General features: G+C 49.9%; 2 protein-coding genes and 1 long non-coding RNA gene across 3 annotated transcripts; 1 reads left to right on the top strand and 2 right to left on the bottom strand.

Annotated features, from left to right (window-relative positions):
* The first annotated feature begins 1,458 nt into the window (after positions 1–1,458).
* On the top strand, positions 1,459–6,838 carry LOC101777295 (squalene monooxygenase). The gene is made up of 8 exons (XM_004985065.4): positions 1,459–1,895; positions 3,417–3,528; positions 3,613–3,787; positions 4,738–4,906; positions 4,976–5,194; positions 5,295–5,570; positions 5,652–5,930; positions 6,454–6,838. The coding sequence occupies exons 1-8, from the start codon at positions 1,629–1,631 to the stop codon at positions 6,559–6,561; spliced, it is 1,605 nt and encodes a 534-aa protein (XP_004985122.1). The 5' UTR covers positions 1,459–1,628; the 3' UTR covers positions 6,562–6,838.
* On the bottom strand, positions 6,672–8,530 carry LOC111255816. Its single transcript, XR_002675829.1, has 2 exons — positions 8,029–8,530; positions 6,672–7,919 (listed from the first exon to the last, which is right to left on the bottom strand). It is a non-coding gene; the product is annotated as an uncharacterized LOC111255816 (long non-coding RNA).
* A 2,739-nt stretch (positions 8,531–11,269) lies between these two features.
* On the bottom strand, positions 11,270–13,649 carry LOC101776890 (branched-chain-amino-acid aminotransferase 2, chloroplastic). The gene is made up of 7 exons (XM_004985063.3): positions 13,336–13,649; positions 13,028–13,098; positions 12,561–12,924; positions 12,232–12,462; positions 11,916–12,128; positions 11,680–11,792; positions 11,270–11,594 (listed from the first exon to the last, which is right to left on the bottom strand). Exons 1-7 carry the CDS (start codon positions 13,438–13,440, stop codon positions 11,480–11,482), a joined length of 1,212 nt encoding a protein of 403 aa, XP_004985120.1. The 5' UTR covers positions 13,441–13,649; the 3' UTR covers positions 11,270–11,479.
* Between the last annotated feature and the right edge of the window lie 4,126 nt (positions 13,650–17,775).

The raw sequence follows: 17,775 nt of genomic DNA, 5'->3' as shown, positions 1-17,775 counted from the left end.
GCGGTTGTGACAAAGCTCCGTTTGGCAGCAAGAATCAATACACTGGCAGTTCGAGTACGGTGTCCTCATGTCTACACATGTGCTAGAGTTTGGTGTGCTGTAGGCCTGTAGCCTCTTAGGTCTCACACTGATGACCGATCATGAAACGTTTGCTCGCTGCTGATCAGTTTCTGGTCCAGACCATTGGACGAGTTGGATTGAGTGAAGGGGATACATAGATTCATCGGATTGGTGCTTGTTCGGACTATATGAATGAATTTCATAAATAATCCGCAAAGCTAGATGGATTAAATTGTGTGAAGGAGATTACATCGATGGTTACATCGGATTGTTGCCTTTTTTTTTTGTGTGTGTTGGACCACGTGGATTTTATAAATAGTCCATGCAAGTGGAAGATTATGTGAAGGAGACTATCGATGGATTCTACAGTGGCGACTGTTTGGACTTCATGAATTTGTAAACAGTTTTTATGAATTTTCATCGTATACTTACAAATTCATTGCGTAATTGAATCTCTTTCATCACTTTCAAAATAGAATTATGGTTGTTCAACTAAATTCGTCAGCGCCCACCCCTCCCTCCCCCTGTCCATGAGGAGGCAGTTTTGGAGAGAGTGATGGTGGACCTAAGAACTTGTCGCATGGGACGTCCACGAGTGATGGAGGATGCGATGGTTGTCACCCTAGCAGTTGGGGGGAGGTAGTGGAGAGAGTGAGGAAGGAGGCGGCTTGGCGATGGAGGAGAAGAGTAGAGGAGGGAAAATGATAGAAAGGATGAAGGCACTTGCCATAATTTTTTGGCTGGTCATGTGTGTCTGCCGCCGTTTGCCTCTAGGAAGAGGATTTGCATTGAAAGGTGTCTTACTTGGTCATGGAACGGTGCAGCGTAAAAGTGCAGTCATGCTAGACTATCCACGCAAGTTGCTTGGTACTTGATTGGAGGATCTTAAAATGCACTTTGAGAGTTTAAGGACTCGGATGACACCCTTAGCAAGTTGGACGACTTGAAAATATGTTTTGAGAGTTTAGGGATCAGGATGACATTTTAAGATAAGTTTATGAACATGAAAAATACATTTTGAAAGTTTATGAATCTAAATGACACCTCATGATAAATTCAGAGACCATCCGTGTATCTTACTTAAGAAATATTCATATAACGAAGGAGGCTACATGGTGCCGTATATTCATAGCGACACTTTTTATCCCCATGTTTTTTTAGAGGAACGCAACTAACATCATCATCCCCATGTTATGAACCCCACCGCTACAAGTCTACAACAACAAAGTTGTTTCCAACAGAAACCGCTGGAAAATAAACCAAATTTGCACACAAATTCGAAAAATCCAGAAATCCAGCTAAGCCAAGCCCGCCCGGCCAGCTATGCAGACATGGCTGCGAGCGGCCTCAACCTCCTCCCCCTCCCCATAAAAAGCGGAAGAATCTCGAAGAGTCGTTTCGTCCCATCGCCCACCACCTCCCTCTCTCCTCGCCCCAGACGCATCAAATAGCTCTCCTTCTGTCCCTATCTCCTCTCGCATTCCCAAAGAAGCCCCACAAGGAAGGGAGCAAACGCGCCGCGCACCGGAAGATCCCAGAGAGCGGCACGAGGGGGCCCCCATTGCGGCATGGCTGCTGCGGCCGCCGCCGCCGGCGCCGGGCTCCAGCTCATTGGAGCTGCCGCGGCCACGCTCCTAGCGGCGGTCCTTGTTGCCGCCGTGCTGGGCCGCCGCCGCGGGTCCGGGCCCCGGTCGCCGCTGGTGGAAGAGAAAGCCGCGGCGGAGGCTGCCTGTGCGACCGGTGACGGCGCAGGCGCCGCCGGCGACGGCGGGTCGGACGTCATCATCGTCGGAGCCGGGGTAGCTGGATCTGCGCTGGCATACACGCTCGGAAAGGTAGGATCCTTTGTCTCAATCCTTCTCGTTCCTTCGTTCGCATCGTTCCACTAGGTGGCCGAAAGTTGGGAGTTTTTTAGATTGAAATCGGTAGCTTTCGTCCTTTAAAATTGCATACTTATTGCTTGGCGTGAAGAACAAGGGCTGGTATTCTATTGGAAGGGAACTCAATGTTGAATTTTGTTTGGCGTGACATATGAGGAGGGATCAAAATTTTCTCATCATGAACTAGAGAATACAACAACTTCCGTCCTGCTTCGATTTAGTTCTACGAAGTCACCCGCTTTTTTTGGTTTATCTGACGAGATTAGTTGGCTGTTATTTTTCTGTACAAAGGTTTCTGTTAACGTTTGCTGGCTAGTGCCAGAGATAGAATCAAAAAGAGAAAATAGCTGTGATTTTGTTGCAACTTACGTTGGTTAACTTTGCATGTTTACCGAGTCTCTGGAAAGCGAGGTTTCTGTCGGTGTCACTGTTTGTGGACGTGGAGTTTGTGTGGCTTGGCAGTTTGGTACTGCCGAATTTCGTTGTCATGCAACTCTGAATGAAAAAATTTCCTCCTCCAATCAAAGCATTCTTGACTTCGTCACTTTGTTACATTGATCAGCCAATTCTTGGTCTTTCTTGGCCACAACTCTTTTGTTTGGAGAATGAAAGAGGAGGGGGCCGAGGGGGAGAAAGCAACAGCTAACGGAAGATTACATGTATAAGCCTCAAACATTAGTTCTCTTGAATCGTGGACACTAAAAAGCTCTGCATATAAAGTGATTAGGCATGCTTAGTGTTTTCCATAATAATGCTATAATGAAGATTTAAATTTACCTTGAATAAGAGAATGTTTCTGGAGCACCTTACAATTTTTTATTGGGTGTAGATGGCAGCTGATTCAACACAGTACTGATGTGCTCTTTCTCACCATTAATGAATTGCCTAACTAATTTAGGTCAAAGAAAAGAGGAGTGTCCAATCAATTTTATGACCTACTTAACTCCATATAACTCCCAGCTGCTCTGAGAGTGATGTATCATCAATACAAAAATGTGGGCATGTCCTGTTACTTGAATTGACTATTTCCCATTTGCCTGCAGATAATGTTCAAGTTAGGTTGTATGTATGAAATAAAGCAAGCAATAAAGCTCCTTACCCAATTACGGAATTTTTTATGCAATATTCCTTTTATTGAGTTATGGGCTGCAAGAAAATGCTGGAAAGAAATTGTTGCAACTGGCTACATATGTTTGAGACCATGTTAAACTGCTGACCTTTTATCTTGTATCCAGCTGAGCCTATAGAGCGTGTAGTATACAAACTTAAATAGTAATGCCTTGCACGTTCTATTTGGCTTGACGGTGTTCCCAATTTTTTATTTTTTCCCATGCCTATTTGCATTTATTTGAGTGAGAACATAGTTTCATCTGGATCTGGATATAATTATGTTATCGTATTATATTGTTCCAGGCAACTCGTTACCATATTCTATAGCTTCTGTTTCTTAATAAGCTTTGTTTGTTGGGAATCCAGGATGGCCGTCGGGTGCATGTTATTGAGAGAGATCTGACAGAACCTGACAGAATTGTGGGTGAATTGTTGCAACCTGGGGGTTACTTGAAATTAATCGAGTTAGGCCTCGAAGGTAATGCCTGCACTGTGTACCTTATTCTATTTCATTGCCTTTTCTAAAGTTACCATAACCATAGTAATTTTTCATCCTGTTCAGATTGTGTGGAAGAAATTGATGCCCAGCGTGTCCTTGGTTATGCTTTATTCAAAGATGGGAGGAACACAAAGCTTGCTTATCCCTTGGAGAAGTTCCATTCTGATGTTGCTGGTAGAAGCTTTCACAATGGAAGGTTTATACAGAGGATGCGTCAGAAAGCTGCATCTTTGCCCAAGTAATATCAATACTTCCTTTTCTATTCTTTCTATATGCTTTGCTTAGTCATTAACTTGTATTCTTCTGTTTAACTGTTTCATTATGTGGTGTTTATATGAATTCTGTTTTCAAGTTGTAAAGTTGAGAGTTTACCACTCTACCTGGGCACCGACTAGCTGACTAACCACGATTGGTCAACAACTAGGCATGATTAGTCGGTTGGCTAATCTACCAAATCAGCCGGTCAGCGCAGGCTGCCATCCTACTGCATAGTCAGTTGTCTATACCTGAGTGTAAATCTAACTAACCCATATATTTTGAGGGTATTGACATCTTGCAAAGGCATGGGATAGAGATAGAGAGTAGATCAAGAAGCTGTTCATTTACTTGTTTTGAGCCCAACATGTAAAAGCAACCAAAGAGCAGAGCTGAGCAGCGGTGGCGGTGCACTGCAGGAGGCTGCAGGCAGGATAGATTTTCCCCTTTCCGCACGTGGTCAGCTACAGCCTATAGGCAGCGCAAGGGACAAGGCTAGCTCAAAAACAGCGCTGCAATACATAGGCTGATTTCTAATGGGCTGAAATTACCAAGCCTAAGTTACTGGCTGCAAGTTGGTCTCTCAGACTTGACTAACTGTGACCAACCAAATATTAATTATCCAACTGGTTGACTAGACTAACTAATTGACAACTAATCGAGCCGATACACCCAATTGATGTCCAATGACTGATTAGTCGATTGATTATTGATTAATTTTGATGGATCAGATGATTTGAACACACTTTATTGTCTTAACATCTTTAATTTGTTAAAAGTTCTTGATTTTAGAGCTCTTTGTTCAATGTATTCTAGTTTTCATGTTATTCCCCCCTTCTCGATTCCGCATGTCTTATCTTTGCACATATCGAATTATTTATGCATTTGCATGTGTCATGTGCTAATATTTATTATACTGTTGTGGTCATTCAGTGTCCAATTAGAGCAAGGAACTGTTACATCCCTTCTTGAAGAAAATGGTACAGTTAAGGGTGTTCAATACAAAACCAAGTCAGGTCAAGAACTAAAGGCTTATGCACCCTTGACAATTGTATGTGATGGCTGCTTTTCAAATCTACGGCGTGCCCTCTGCTCTCCAAAGGTAGTGCTTCACTTTATACTTATTGCTGAATTTTGTGGCCCGTCGATACTGATGGAAATATGTCCTTAGGTTGATGTTCCGTCTTGCTTTGTTGGGTTGGTCTTGGAGAATTGCCAGCTTCCCCACCCAAATCATGGGCATGTTATCTTGGCCAATCCTTCGCCCATCCTATTTTACCCAATAAGCAGCACCGAGGTGCGTTGTTTGGTTGATGTTCCTGGTCAGAAGGTGCCTTCCATAGCAAGTGGTGAAATGGCAAATTATCTCAAAACTGTTGTTGCACCCCAGGTACCTTTTCCCTTAAAAACTCCACTTGATCTTGTTCATGTTAGTTTCACTGACCACTCATTCCAACCAGTTGTCATAATTCGTGCTTGTATTTTGTCAGATTCCTCCAGAAATCTATGAATCTTTTATAGCAGCCATTGACAAGGGAAGCATAAGAACAATGCCAAATAGGAGCATGCCAGCTGCCCCACATCCAACCCCTGGTGCACTTTTGATGGGGGATGCCTTCAATATGAGACATCCTTTAACTGGTGGAGGAATGACTGTTGCATTATCTGACATTGTTGTCCTACGCAATCTTCTCAAGCCTCTTCGCAATCTGCATGATGCATCTTCCTTGTGCAAATACCTTGAATCATTCTATACATTGCGGAAGGTCAGTTTTTTTGTATAACTATTAGTTACCTGGCTTCCTCATGATGTGATTTGTTTCTTTAACAAGCTGTCATATTTTCAGCCGGTTGCTTCCACGATAAACACATTGGCTGGTGCTTTATATAAGGTCTTCAGTGCCTCGCCAGATCAAGCTAGGAATGAGATGCGCCAAGCTTGCTTTGATTACTTGAGCCTTGGAGGTGTCTTCTCAAATGGGCCTATTGCCCTACTTTCTGGTCTTAATCCTCGGCCATTGAGTTTAGTTGCACACTTCTTTGCTGTTGCTATCTATGGTGTTGGTCGCCTGATGCTCCCTCTTCCTTCACCTAAACGAATGTGGATTGGAGCCAGACTGATTTCTGTAAGCCCCCTAAATCATCTTCTTCTTTGTCACTGCATTGTTCTTTATTATGTCACAGTGACAACCTGTGGACAGTCATATAATTTAGCATTGGATAGGTCCTTTACTTTTAACATCCAGGAAATGAGAATGAGAAAACTTCCTGCTCTATGCTGTTTTATCTTTGATATTTTGTTCGGGCAGAACAATCTGAAACTTGGTGGTTGTGAAAACCTGTGTAATTGGTCGGCATTTTGTCGTTTGTTCAGAATAATCTGAAATTGATTGTGATTTTGTGAAAACACTTGTATAATTTTGGCCAGCACTTTGAGATATGCTGCATACACTCTTTTCCCACTTAAGTTGTAGTTCTAGCTAGCATGGGTATTCAAATATCTTCATTTTTGTGCTATGCACATGCAAAATACGTCCAACCCTAGAGCAAAAATATATGCACAAGCCATCTCATTGTCTATTTTACTCTGCATAGGGTTTATGTGGAGAGCTACTATCACTACCTTTTCTAACTGAAAATTATCTGCAGGGTGCATGTGGCATCATCCTCCCTATCATCAAAGCTGAAGGCGTGAGACAAATGTTCTTCCCTGCTACGGTGCCTGCATACTACCGGGCTGCTCCTACCGTAGAGTAAGCAGGAACTAGGAACCGACTTTGTGCTGCTGATGTGATCTTGATCTGATGGCAACTGTTGTTTCACGGATGCCATTTTTTTCTGTGTTAGTGGTCGTTCATCGTCTTTGGTAGCCGGTTGTTGAATGAGAAGAACCTGTATAGTGTCTGCCCTGGGTGCTGATTCGAGCTGGTAATGTGTTGGGTTTGTTCTGTACGCATGTCGATTCCTGCCAAGTTGTATATGATTCTGTTGAACTAGTGAAGTGAATACGTCGTCGTCTTTCACGCTGATCAAACTTTTGGTTGTTCCCTGCCTGCTGGACTCCCACGGCACGGTGCGGTTTTCCTGTGATCTCTTTTCTGGCTTCTATGCAATGCAGGAGGTTGGATGGTGGCACCTTGGTAGTGGTAGCGGCCATGATGCTCCGAAAGGAGCAAGAGCAAAGTGCAAAACTTTTCGATGTTTTCGAGGAAAAACAACTCTTAATATTTTTTTAAAAAAATTGTAGAAACGACAAGTGTCGCAAACATGAACTACATGTCGTGTGAGACTAGGGGAGCTGCTGGAAGGAAGTACTCGTGTCGTCCCCGAGTTTTTGCAATGGATCACGATAGGATACAGTGAGGTGCGTTTGGTTGGGTTGTGATTTTGGTGCGTTTAGTTGGGTTGTGATTTTTGGAAAAACTGCTGTGAGTTGTAGAAAACAGAGTGAGGTGCTGTTTGGTTGGGCTGTGATTTTTGGAAAAACTGTTGTGAGTTGTGAGTTGTAGAAAATAGCTGTGAGAAAGTAGTCGTGGGAAAAGTAGAAAGCCGTTTAGTTAGAGCAGATGTGAAACTGTAGTGTGTACTTGAAATACTTGTAATGTTCATAAAGGTGTGAAAGTTCTGTTTATATAAAAATTGCTCGTAATAAAATAATATGTTCATTATTCGCATGTAAATGACTATTTTAGAAAGGAAAAAAAATAATTTTTTTACATTTTTCATCCATTAAATTGATTAGTCATCAAAAGGCTTGCGATAACCGGCCGCCTCGAACCAAACACACCCATCTATCTCTGTCCTCCAAGTGGAATCTAACGACTCTCCTTCATCTTGGACAAAAAGCAATTGTTGAGCCCACCTGTCAGTTTCTGTTTCTTCATCTTCCTCCCGAGTCCCAGACTTGTCCAGTGGCCGCGGCGGCGCGATCTGCGTCCGTCCTCCCGGCGGCGTACGTCAACTCCCGGCTGCGTACATCAACTCCCGTGGGTAGAAAGGAGCGGACGGAGGGGCGGCCATTCGCGTCTAGGATGTAGCGGCGCCAGGAACATGGCAAAGCTCTACTGTTGTCCTGCGCGACCGCTACGAGCTTCCTCCATTCTTCAAAATTCGAGCTGCGGTCAGTACGCGACACAAAATTGATCAGTCCTCTAACATCTTCATGAGAAATTCCACTAATCTCTTCAAGCAATTTGAGTCAGTCAAATTGATTCCCAACAATACGTGTACAAACGAGCGCAGGCCTCGTTGGCCACGGGGACGATGTCCTCTGTAGCTGGCTTGGCTGCCCGGAGTGAAGCTCCTTTTTCCGGGGCAAGGCGGCAAAGCTCCTCCACGGTGGCCCGGTCTCCACCTCCTGGTCGGTGCGATCTCCACCTCCTCCGCAGCATGCACGCGGCGCGGGAGATGCGGTCTGCGGAGCAGCACAGGAGACGGCGGCGCCGGGTGCGGCGGGCGGCAGGCCTTGGCGGATGGGGCGGTGGTCGGGTGGGGTCATGGACGGACGGGAAAGGTCACGCACGGATGGGAAACAGAAGGGAAATCGAATTGGTATCGTCATAACCAGTTGCCCGAAACAGGTGAAAGCAGGGAACCTGTTTTTTATTTGTACCGGAGTGGAAGCTGCTTTTGGATAAAAGCACATATGACTTTTTATCCTTTTAGTTGTCTTTTAGCTTTTGTAAAAGTAAAAGCAGGTTTGGAAGTCTAACCAAAGGAGGCCTAATCATCGATGCACGATACGCACACACGCTTTCTTTGTTCGGATTGGCGTGCGCACGAGGACTCGAGGAAAAAGAAATGACTCCCGAGTTCAGAGTTCTGACCCTGCTGTGGTTTGGTTGGTTGGATCGTGCCTAGCTTGTGATGTGCATCACGTAGTGAAATGGAACTGTCGATGCAGGGATGCCATGGGAGATCAGTGCACATCCAAGTTGCGAGATTCGCCGGCTTTGGAACTTGGAAGTTTGGTATGGGTTAAAAGTTTAAACTGACAAGCCCCCGCGTCGCTCCCCGCGGGCGACATAGGCGGCGCTCCTGTCGCTGCCGTCAAACCCACCCCACCACCTCTCGTGCCCACCTCGCCGCCGCCGGAGGGGGTCGCCGGAAGCCCATCCGACTCCCGAGGACGGTGGCGGCGGGGCAGACCGGCGGCTCCCGAGGATAGCACCGGGGTGGGACAGCGCTAAGTGCTGGGCGGCGCGCCGGATTGGCGGCAGCCCAGATCCGGCCTCCCCGCCCCTGGATCCGCCGCCGTGGCCAATCCCGGCGCGGCGCGGAGAAGGTGGTTGCGCTGACCGCATCCTCGCCAGCGCACTTTGAGGGGCCTGGAGCAAGGCTGACGAGAAGGGGCTAGGGTACATGGAGGTCCCGGGCCCGAGGACGAGGAGGCCGCGGCGGCGGCGACGACGACGAAGAGGTGCTTCCCGCTCCCCATGTTCCGAAGGAGGGACCAGGATGGCGGCAAGAGAGGCGGTGGCGGTGGCTGCTTCGAGCGGCGATCGTTCGGGGCGTTGTCATCGTCGGGCTCGTCCGCCAGCAGCTTTCGATCTGAGGGGCGCCAGGACATGGGCTGGTGGCCAGGCTACGATGGTCGGTGTCGAGCTCATCGTCATCATGCCTGTCCCTGTCGTCCAGGAGCAGTGGCAAGCTGGCCGAGGCGAGAGAGGTGGAGGCTGCCGCCTTCTGGTCGTGGTGGAGGCGGTGCGGCCCGCGGCTAACGCCGTTGGCACCGGGTCCGGACTGTGGTTCGCGGCGTTGGACGTGACGGTGCTAGCGAACCTGCGGTTGGACGGCACCCCGGTTGGTTGTCCGGGTGGCGGATGTCGAAGGTCCAGATGTAGGACGACGGGGGCGGCGGCGGTCCCGGCACATGGCTAATAGACCACACGTGGTGATAGCGGCCTGATGGAGAAGGAGACGCGGAGGGGCCGCCGGGAGGAGGAGACGCGTAGTAGGTGTGGCGGCCGGCGGAGGCCCATGGAGAATAGCGGCATAGATGACGGCTACGCGGAGGAGGCACTGCATGCAGGCCGCGCGGGGCAGCGCAGGGCGCAGCGCGAGGAGGATGACCACATGCGAGCAAGCGGAGGTGGAGGTACGACGGCATGGTGCAAGGAGGCACGGTTGTGACGCCACCTCGGATGGGCTGCCGTGACTGTGGTCCGGGAGTACTGAGCCGTGAGCGTGCAGCGAGGGGTCGGGATGCTCCGCGCGAAAGCCCTCGCCAGCATTCTTGCTGGTGGGGATGACAACAGCGCCCTAGGACGTCATTCTCCCCGTTGAGGGCGTCATATCTGAGCTACAACTCTACTGCACGGGGTCCTCTGGGTGAAAACCTTGTCCAGATCCTGGATGGGCGACGGCGGCGCCATTGGCATCGTGCGCTCCTTGGAGGCGTTGTCTCTAGAGACCCATCTCGATTTTGGCATTGCTGGTCCATTGGTCATGGGCGGCCGCAGCTGGTGGCGACAATTTAACCGCGTGGCAAGCTGGATGGGTGTTACCGAGACCGCGTGGAGGCGATCACAGTTATGGTGGGGGCCAGGGGTTGTCGCATAGTTGTCGGTCTTGGTTGCTTGCAGCGGACCGCGGTGTCTGGCGTTGCTTGGCAACGGTCAGTGCAGTGTGGGACTACGTCAGAGGACGACGCTTGCAGCAATGGCATCGTAGGATAACTAGGCTTGCAGTGGACCGTAGCGGGTTGCTCAGTTTGGCTGGACTACCTGGTGCGGTGCATCGTCGGAAAACGGCACAAGCGACTTCTCTGGCTTGCTGACATGGCGGCAGAGTCTTTTGTGCGGGTGAAGTAACAAGGCGAAGTCGACCTGCGGCGGCGGCTTGGCTGATCGATGGAGATCTTGTGGAGTGGGGTAACATTGCTCGATACTTTGACGACGATAAAAAAAATGGATCTGCGACATGGGTACTGTGGCGGGCATGGCGAGGCCCCCACACGTGGTGTTTCTTTGAGGCGATGAGCGAGGTGGAGTCCAATGACGGATGTGGCGAGGCCCCCGCGCGTTGTGTTATCGTGGTGGTGACTGCGAGGCAGCCTGCGAGAGGTTCGGATTCGGTGATATCAGTCTGTCAGGTGGAGTGTGGTGCTGCAGCGGCACTACAGCGGTGGATCCCGCATGGTGGTGGCCTTCTTGGTGCGGTGCAGGCTTCTTCTATCGGTTCCCTGTCGACGCAGGGCCACGCCTGGAGGTTTCGGCAAATACATGCACGGGAATGTTGGTGGGTGCCGCCGTGGCGAGTGGAGTGGTGAGACCGCGTTGACGTCCCAATCGAACCGGTCGGATATGGCGGGTTTGAGTTAAGTGGTTACCTGCGTTGATGTCGCAATCCAACTAGTCTATTTTTTTTTCTTTCCTTTTCCTTTTCCTACCCGTGGCCTATTTTTTCTACTAGATCAATGAAAAAACGCACTATGCGGTTCGTTAAAAAAAAAGTTGCGAGATTCAAAACAATGACTGCTCAATCGCCTCATTGATCGCCATCAACAGACACGGTTTATTTTCCAAATTGCCGGGATGCTACATGCTGATCAATGGCATGCGTGCTTTTTCTACCTGATGGCAATACCAATGACTGCTCACAATGGCCAATCTAATAGTATAAGAAATATATGAATATCGAGGCGCTCCCATGGCCCCCAACCCATGCTGTCACCTTAATCTACAGCCACCGTCCATCCCTTGTTGTCCTCGGTCAGGCCCATCTGGATGGACGTCAGAGTCGTGTACAGCTCCTGCGCCAACGTGTCCGAGCCGGTTCTGAATGCGTGCCTGAAACGCCCAAGAAAAGACCATCGAGGAGCTGTTCTCAACATCTGCGACAGATCGGTCGAATTGAATAAAAATGCGATCCTACCTCTGCCCCTTGTACGTAACCGTCGACACCGGCGCCACCACCACCGCCGTCCCGGTGCAGAACACCTCGTCGGCGTCGATCAGGTCGTCGATGGAGACGAGGCGCTCCTCAACCTGCTCGGTCAGGATCATCGTCGTCAGTAATAAGTTGCCGCTGGAAATGGGCGTGCGTTCGATGTACGAACGGAGCGGCAGGTCACGCGCGAAAAGGGAAAGAGACAGGTTCAGGGCCGTGACCTTGTAGCCGCGGTCCCGGGCTAGCTCGATGACGCTCTTGCGCGTGATCCCCGGCAGGATGGTGCCCATGGTGGCCGGCGTGGCGACGACGCCGCCCTTGACGACGAACACGTTGCACGAAGAGACCTCCTCCAGGTAGCGCTTGTGCACCGAGTCGAGGTACAGCACGTCCGTGAAGCCCTTGCTCTTGGCGTCCAGCTGCGCCCTGAGCACCTGCGCACATCGTCACAACCATTTCCGACGATCACCCTATTCAGTCACCGCATGCACAACGCAAAACGCACGGCAGAACGGCCACGACAGCCAGCGAACGTACCGGCGCGTAGTTGGCGATGGTCTTGACGCCGCCGGTGCCGCCCGGCATCGCGCGGTGGAACTCATCGTCCACGACCAGGTTGATCGGCGCCAGGCCCTCCTTGAAGTAGTTTCCGACGGGCGCGGCATAGATGAGGAACGTGTACTCGGGGGCCGGAGCCAGCCCGAGGATCGGGCCGCTCCCCATGAGCAGGGGCCGGAGGTACAGGGCCCCCTTTCCCTGCGGCGGCACCTGGAACGAACACAAGGGATCGCAGAGGTCAATCAATGGCGGCCGGACCCGAGAGCTCGACGCGCGTTCGCGTGAAATGATGGAACGCACGCACGTACCCAGCGCCTGTTGGCGAGGACGGTCTCCTTGACGGCGCGGACGAACTGGTCCACGGACGGCGCCGGCATGCACATGCGCTCGGCTCCGTGCTGCATCCGCCGCGCGTTCTCCTCCGGCCGGAACAGCGTGTACCCGGCGCGGCCTGGCCGCCGGTACGCCTTCATCCCCTCGAACAGGCCCTGGGCGTAGTTGAGGACGCCGGAGGAGGGGCTGAGCTCGATGTTGCCGTAGCGGCAGAGCTCGCCGCGGGGGAAGCCGCCGAGGTCCTCCGGCGAGGACCGCATGACGTACATGTAGTCCGTCGGGGTGAGGCCGAAGCCGAGGTTGTCCCAGTCGATCTCGCCGCAGCTCTCCTCGTCGGACCTGCGCGTGCGTCCATGCATGCACACTTACATGTTAACGCGGCCCGCATGCAAATGGCAAAAACAGAGCCGGAGATCGATCGGGATCTGAATGCTGCTCTCACCTGTCGGTGTGGTCCAGCTGCGGCAGCGACGACTGCCACCGGCGCGGGCAGCTGCCTCCTCCTCCTCCGGCCTGCAAGTCACGAGCAGCAAGAAGAAGAACGCGGTTACTCCGAGCTCCGAAGATCGATCTCATGGCGGCGGGGAGAGCCATCGGGGACGACGCGGCCATGGCCGGAACAAACGAGAACGAATAAAAAGCTTCCAACTCAAGCTGTCAAGCATGCACGCGTCCACGCGGTGCGGCGCGAGAGATTCATGGATCTGAACGGTAGCAGTACACACTATACTACGAGAATCGCGCACGCACCGTTAGCAACGCCCCGCCCAGCAGGACCCTCGCGAGGCCGCCATGGCCGCCGCGGGCCCACGGAAGAAGAGCGCCCTTCGCAGCAGAGGACAACGACGCAGCCATGCACGGTCTTCTAGACCCGGCCAGTACCGCACACGGCTAGTGTCGGCGGTCGAATTGAAGCTCTTTGGTGATCGACCTGCTTGCAGCCTTCACGGGCCACCAATGGCTAATCAGCTAGCTCTCGTCAGGTCTCAGGACTTTGGAAGGAGGCAAACGAACGAGGGCAGTGATATTATAAGCAGCGTCATCCGCCCATGTCCGTATGCGAGGTGGTGTATTTGAGGTAAGGTCTGTTTGGATATACCCTTGAGTCCACTTTTAAAATACTTGACTTGTGCATCTAAATATGGGTTCTAAAAGTGCACTCCTAAATTTAGGAGGTCATTTTCATTAGGAGGGCCAATGGGTACTAATGGATCCTATTTCTCTTAAAAGTGGTCCCTAAGTCTCCTTTTACCCCCATTGCCCTCGCATACATTAATGATGTGAACAATGCAGGGGTAGTTTAGAGGAGTAATTGGAGGGTAAAAATGACATTTTCCCTCTAAGGTCCTAAGGATTAGTAGTCCATCCAAACAGCCATATACTAAACTTTAGGACTAGCAATTTGATAGTTTAGTATTACTAAACTGTAGGAGTTTGTATCAAATAGGCCCTGACCGTGGATGACCCGGCGACAGACGGGTAGGGCTCGATTCCCGATGTCCGCTGCATTAGACTATTCTACCGGTAGTCCTGTGCATGCAAACAGGCCTTGACCGTGGATGACCCGGCGGCTAGCGGGTAGGGCTCGATTCCCGATGCCGCTGTATTAGGTCCTGTTTGATACAAACTCCTAAAGTTTAGTAGTGTACTAAAGTTTCGGAGCCTCAAATTGCTAGTCCTAAAGTTCAAACCTTAGAGGAAAAATATCATCTTTACCCCCAATTACTCCTCTAAACTACCCCACATTGTTTACGTCATTAATACATGCGAGGGCAATAGCGGTAAAGGGGGACTTGGGGATCACTTTTAGGAGAATTACGATCCATTAGTACCCCTTGACCCTCCTAATGAAAATAGCCCTCCTAAAGTTTAGGGCCTGTTTGGATACACACTCATAATCTTTAGGACTTCACTTTTAGTCCACTTTTAGGACTTGTGCATCCAAACATATGTCATAAAAGTGCATTCATAATGTTTAGGAGTGTTGTTTTCATTAGGAAGACCAAACCATCATAATAGGTCATTTTTCTCCTAAAAGTGGTCCCCAACCCATCCTTTACTCCTGTTGCCCCTCCCCTTCTCTCTCCACGGCGCTAGAAACGGAGCAGGGGTGGAGTAATTAGGGGTACAAAAGTCATTTCCCCTCTAACATCCTAAAGGTTATGATTCCATCCAAACAGCCCACATGGGACTATCAATTTCTAGCTCCTAAACTTTATGAGAGTCATAAAGTTTATGAGGGTGTATCCAAACAGGCCCTTAGGAGTGCACTTTTAGGATCCATGTTTGAATGCACAAGTTCTAAAAATATTCTAAAAATGAACTTCTAATCTTTAGGAGGGTGTATCAAACAGGCCCTTAGACTATTCTACCGGTAATCCTGTGCATGCGTTTGCAGGGATTGGTAGGGAGCGTTGCAAATTGAAAGGTTCGATGGCGTCAGGGTTATGGGGGCGTGTACGAAGCGGCCCTTTTCCTGGAGAGGGACAAACGAGCCGGAGACCACCGGATCGTAGCGAGGGGCGCGGCGTGGATGGCGTGAGCGTGACAGGTGACCCGCGAGCGAGTCCCGGGAAGGCCGGGAGGGAGGGAGGAGATGCGTGGGGGCAGGCAGCATGGCTGTGGCAAGGGACGCCGCTGCCGCCGTCGCCGTCCGCTGGCCGGGGAACGGGAGGAAGGCGGCGCTCGCACGGCTTCCGCGCCACGTGTTGCCGTCGATGGCAACGGCTCCCGAATTCCTTCCTTGTACCTCTCATCACCTCGTGCATCGCGCAGTGAACGAACGTGAAAATTCATGTCATTTCTTTTTTGTTACCAGAAAAGGAAATTCCTCGCGTTTTCCACGGAGACCCGGAGAGACCTGAGGCTCGAGATCGAGATGGATGCCAGTAAGCCACTGCGTTCGCTTTCAGCGTGTGCAGGTATTCAAATCTAGTTGGGCTTCTCGTCCGTCTCCTTTTCCCGTGCTCTACTTCTTCCAGCATAGGGATTGCAACGGGATTGCCTCACCAACCCGTACTCTATTTTTCCCCTCCTAAGCAACTTCAAGAGTATCTTAAAAAATTCTTCCTAAAACTATGTATTGGGGGTTCTCCTAAAAAATTTTTTCCCCCAAAAATATATCAGTCTAATAAATAGCTCCTAATATTTCAAACACAGGTCACGTCATCGTATTGGGTCCATTGGAAGGGACGCGCGGGCGTGCGGGAATCAGGATTGGAGGAGGAACGTCAACGCTAAAATATACGCGGTGATAGGCTGTTTTTTAGTGTCGCTAAAAAGTTAAGGAAGGTTTAGTGGATTGTTGAAGTTCATTTTTTCTCTTTTTTTCTAAAAAAGATACTGAGGGTAAGATTATAAGTTCTCTTAGTGCTCTGAGAAAAGAAAGCGCACGAGCTACACTCCTTTGAGCTGGCGCTCGATCGAGATGCACGTAGTCCGGGCTAGCTCGCTTATCCTTTTTGTTTTTTTCCTTCTCGTTGGCAGGCCCGCTTCTTATCTAGATATCTGCATGCGTGCATGCATGGTGGCCGTCCATGGCTTTGCTGTCTTCATGGGCCTAGGCGCCTAGCTAGCTTGTTTCTGGATATACTAATTAATTTCGGGCAGTTGTAGTATAGCCAAGAAAGGGAAGTGACTCTGCCTGCAGCCCTGCACACCCATGACGAGCGTGTCAAATGATCCTGATCTGCAGACGCGTAGGATAGGATCACATTATTGAGCGGATGGGACCGGCTGACTGTGCAAGAGTCACCAACCGAGATCAGACCATGCATGCCATCGGTGACCCAAAGAATCAACGAACTGAAACTTCAGCGCGCTGGTATCTACGTGGCTATGAGTCGGATGCTATATATCTGCCTGCTATCCCCTTGGATTGATCTCGGTGTTAACATGATGTCAAAGTCCAATCGATGCATGAAGAACGGCTACGAGTGATTCTGATGTGTGGGACACTCCTACTGGATCGGCAGTGCTTTCCGTAAGTAGGGCGCCGTCTCCGTCACTTCCCTGAAATGAAGGGAGCAAGATGAACATGCACTCTCGTGCTCCGGCCGGTGTCTCACGGCGACTGCTACGTGTGTTGTGCTGGCACGGAGTGATCAATCTAATCTACCATCTCCATCGTGCGTCTATTTGTGTAATTGTGTGCTTGATCACGACAGTTTCCGTAGCATGTCGTAGACTAGCGTCTAGCTATAGCTTGCGTGAACACGAACGTGCTGCACCGGAGACATGGCCGCATGGCCGGCCTGGCTATATCCACGTTTACAAGACTCAAACCCTCGAGAATTCCGGCCCTGTAGTCGTGTACATATGTACAGTGCATGTCTCGATCCGCCCATGAAAACGTTGTGCATGATCATGATTGGTGAACTCTCTCCACCTAGCCGGGAACGATGCTAGGAAGCCCTTACAGCAGAGAGGAGGCAGTTGCAAATGAACTTTTTTTTTGAAAAGCTTGGCAGGAGAGCTGCCGCATCAGTTAAGCAAGAGAAGCAAATGAACGTAAGTAAGGCAAAACAAAACCAAGAAACCTCATCGGAAAAAGTAACATCTCTAATAATTTGACAATTTCAAAACCAGTCCGTCGGATTTCCAAAGCCGACCTGTCCAGATTTTTCCAGACATTCAACGGGGACTTTAAGGAAAATAGCAAGACTTGACCAAAATGATGGAAGTTTAACCGTAGCTTCTCACAAGCAAGATGAGTCTATTTACAAGACATCTTCTCAAAAAGAGCAAGTCAAGAAAATCCAGCCTAGCTGTTATTTTTTTTTCAAAACCGTCCTAGATGGCTTAATTTTTACATATCCACATTTTTACGTGGCTCAAACCCTCGAGAATTCCGGGCCCTGGTCGTGATGTGTATAAAGTACATTCATGTCTCGATCCGTCCATCAGTCCATGAAAACGTTGTACTGATCGGTATTGGTGAACTACGACTACGAAAGTTGGCAGAAATAGCACGGCAAGTTGTGTGGTGTCCAAAGACTTTGGAAAAGCTACGACTACGAGTGCCTTCAACCTCAACTGCAGAGTACCGTCCATGGCTGCTCCCCGGAGCTCTCATTCCTTGTCCTTGGCCCACTTCTCCCCCGCAACAGACAAAATGGTAGACCGTAGAGTTCACGGTCAGATTTGACATGTTGCTCTGGTTCCACATCGGCCGGGCAGGTGAACGATCAA

This window comes from Setaria italica, chromosome IX, assembly GCF_000263155.2.
Source record: "Setaria italica strain Yugu1 chromosome IX, Setaria_italica_v2.0, whole genome shotgun sequence".
NCBI classification, from domain to species: domain Eukaryota; kingdom Viridiplantae; phylum Streptophyta; class Magnoliopsida; order Poales; family Poaceae; genus Setaria; species Setaria italica.
The sequence above is the reverse complement of the archived record's forward strand: the minus strand, read 5'-3'. Positions and strand labels throughout refer to the sequence as shown.

Bases quoted from the DNA above. Each gene is read 5' to 3' on its own strand.
- LOC101777295 (XM_004985065.4), top strand. From the start codon at position 1,629: ATGGCTGCTGCGGCCGCCGCCGCCGGCGCCGGGCTCCAGCTCATTGGA. The intron at 5,195-5,294 runs GTACCTTTTCCC...GTATTTTGTCAG, and splicing joins AAACTGTTGTTGCACCCCAG to ATTCCTCCAGAAATCTATGA. The intron at 5,571-5,651 runs GTCAGTTTTTTT...TCATATTTTCAG, and splicing joins CATTCTATACATTGCGGAAG to CCGGTTGCTTCCACGATAAA.
- LOC101776890 (XM_004985063.3), bottom strand. From the start codon at position 13,440: ATGGCTGCGTCGTTGTCCTCTGCTGCGAAGGGCGCTCTTCTTCCGTGG. The intron at 12,129-12,231 runs GTACGTTCGCTG...CGATGTGCGCAG, and splicing joins CCATCGCCAACTACGCGCCG to GTGCTCAGGGCGCAGCTGGA. The intron at 11,595-11,679 runs GTAGGATCGCAT...TGGGCGTTTCAG, and splicing joins GTTACGTACAAGGGGCAGAG to GCACGCATTCAGAACCGGCT.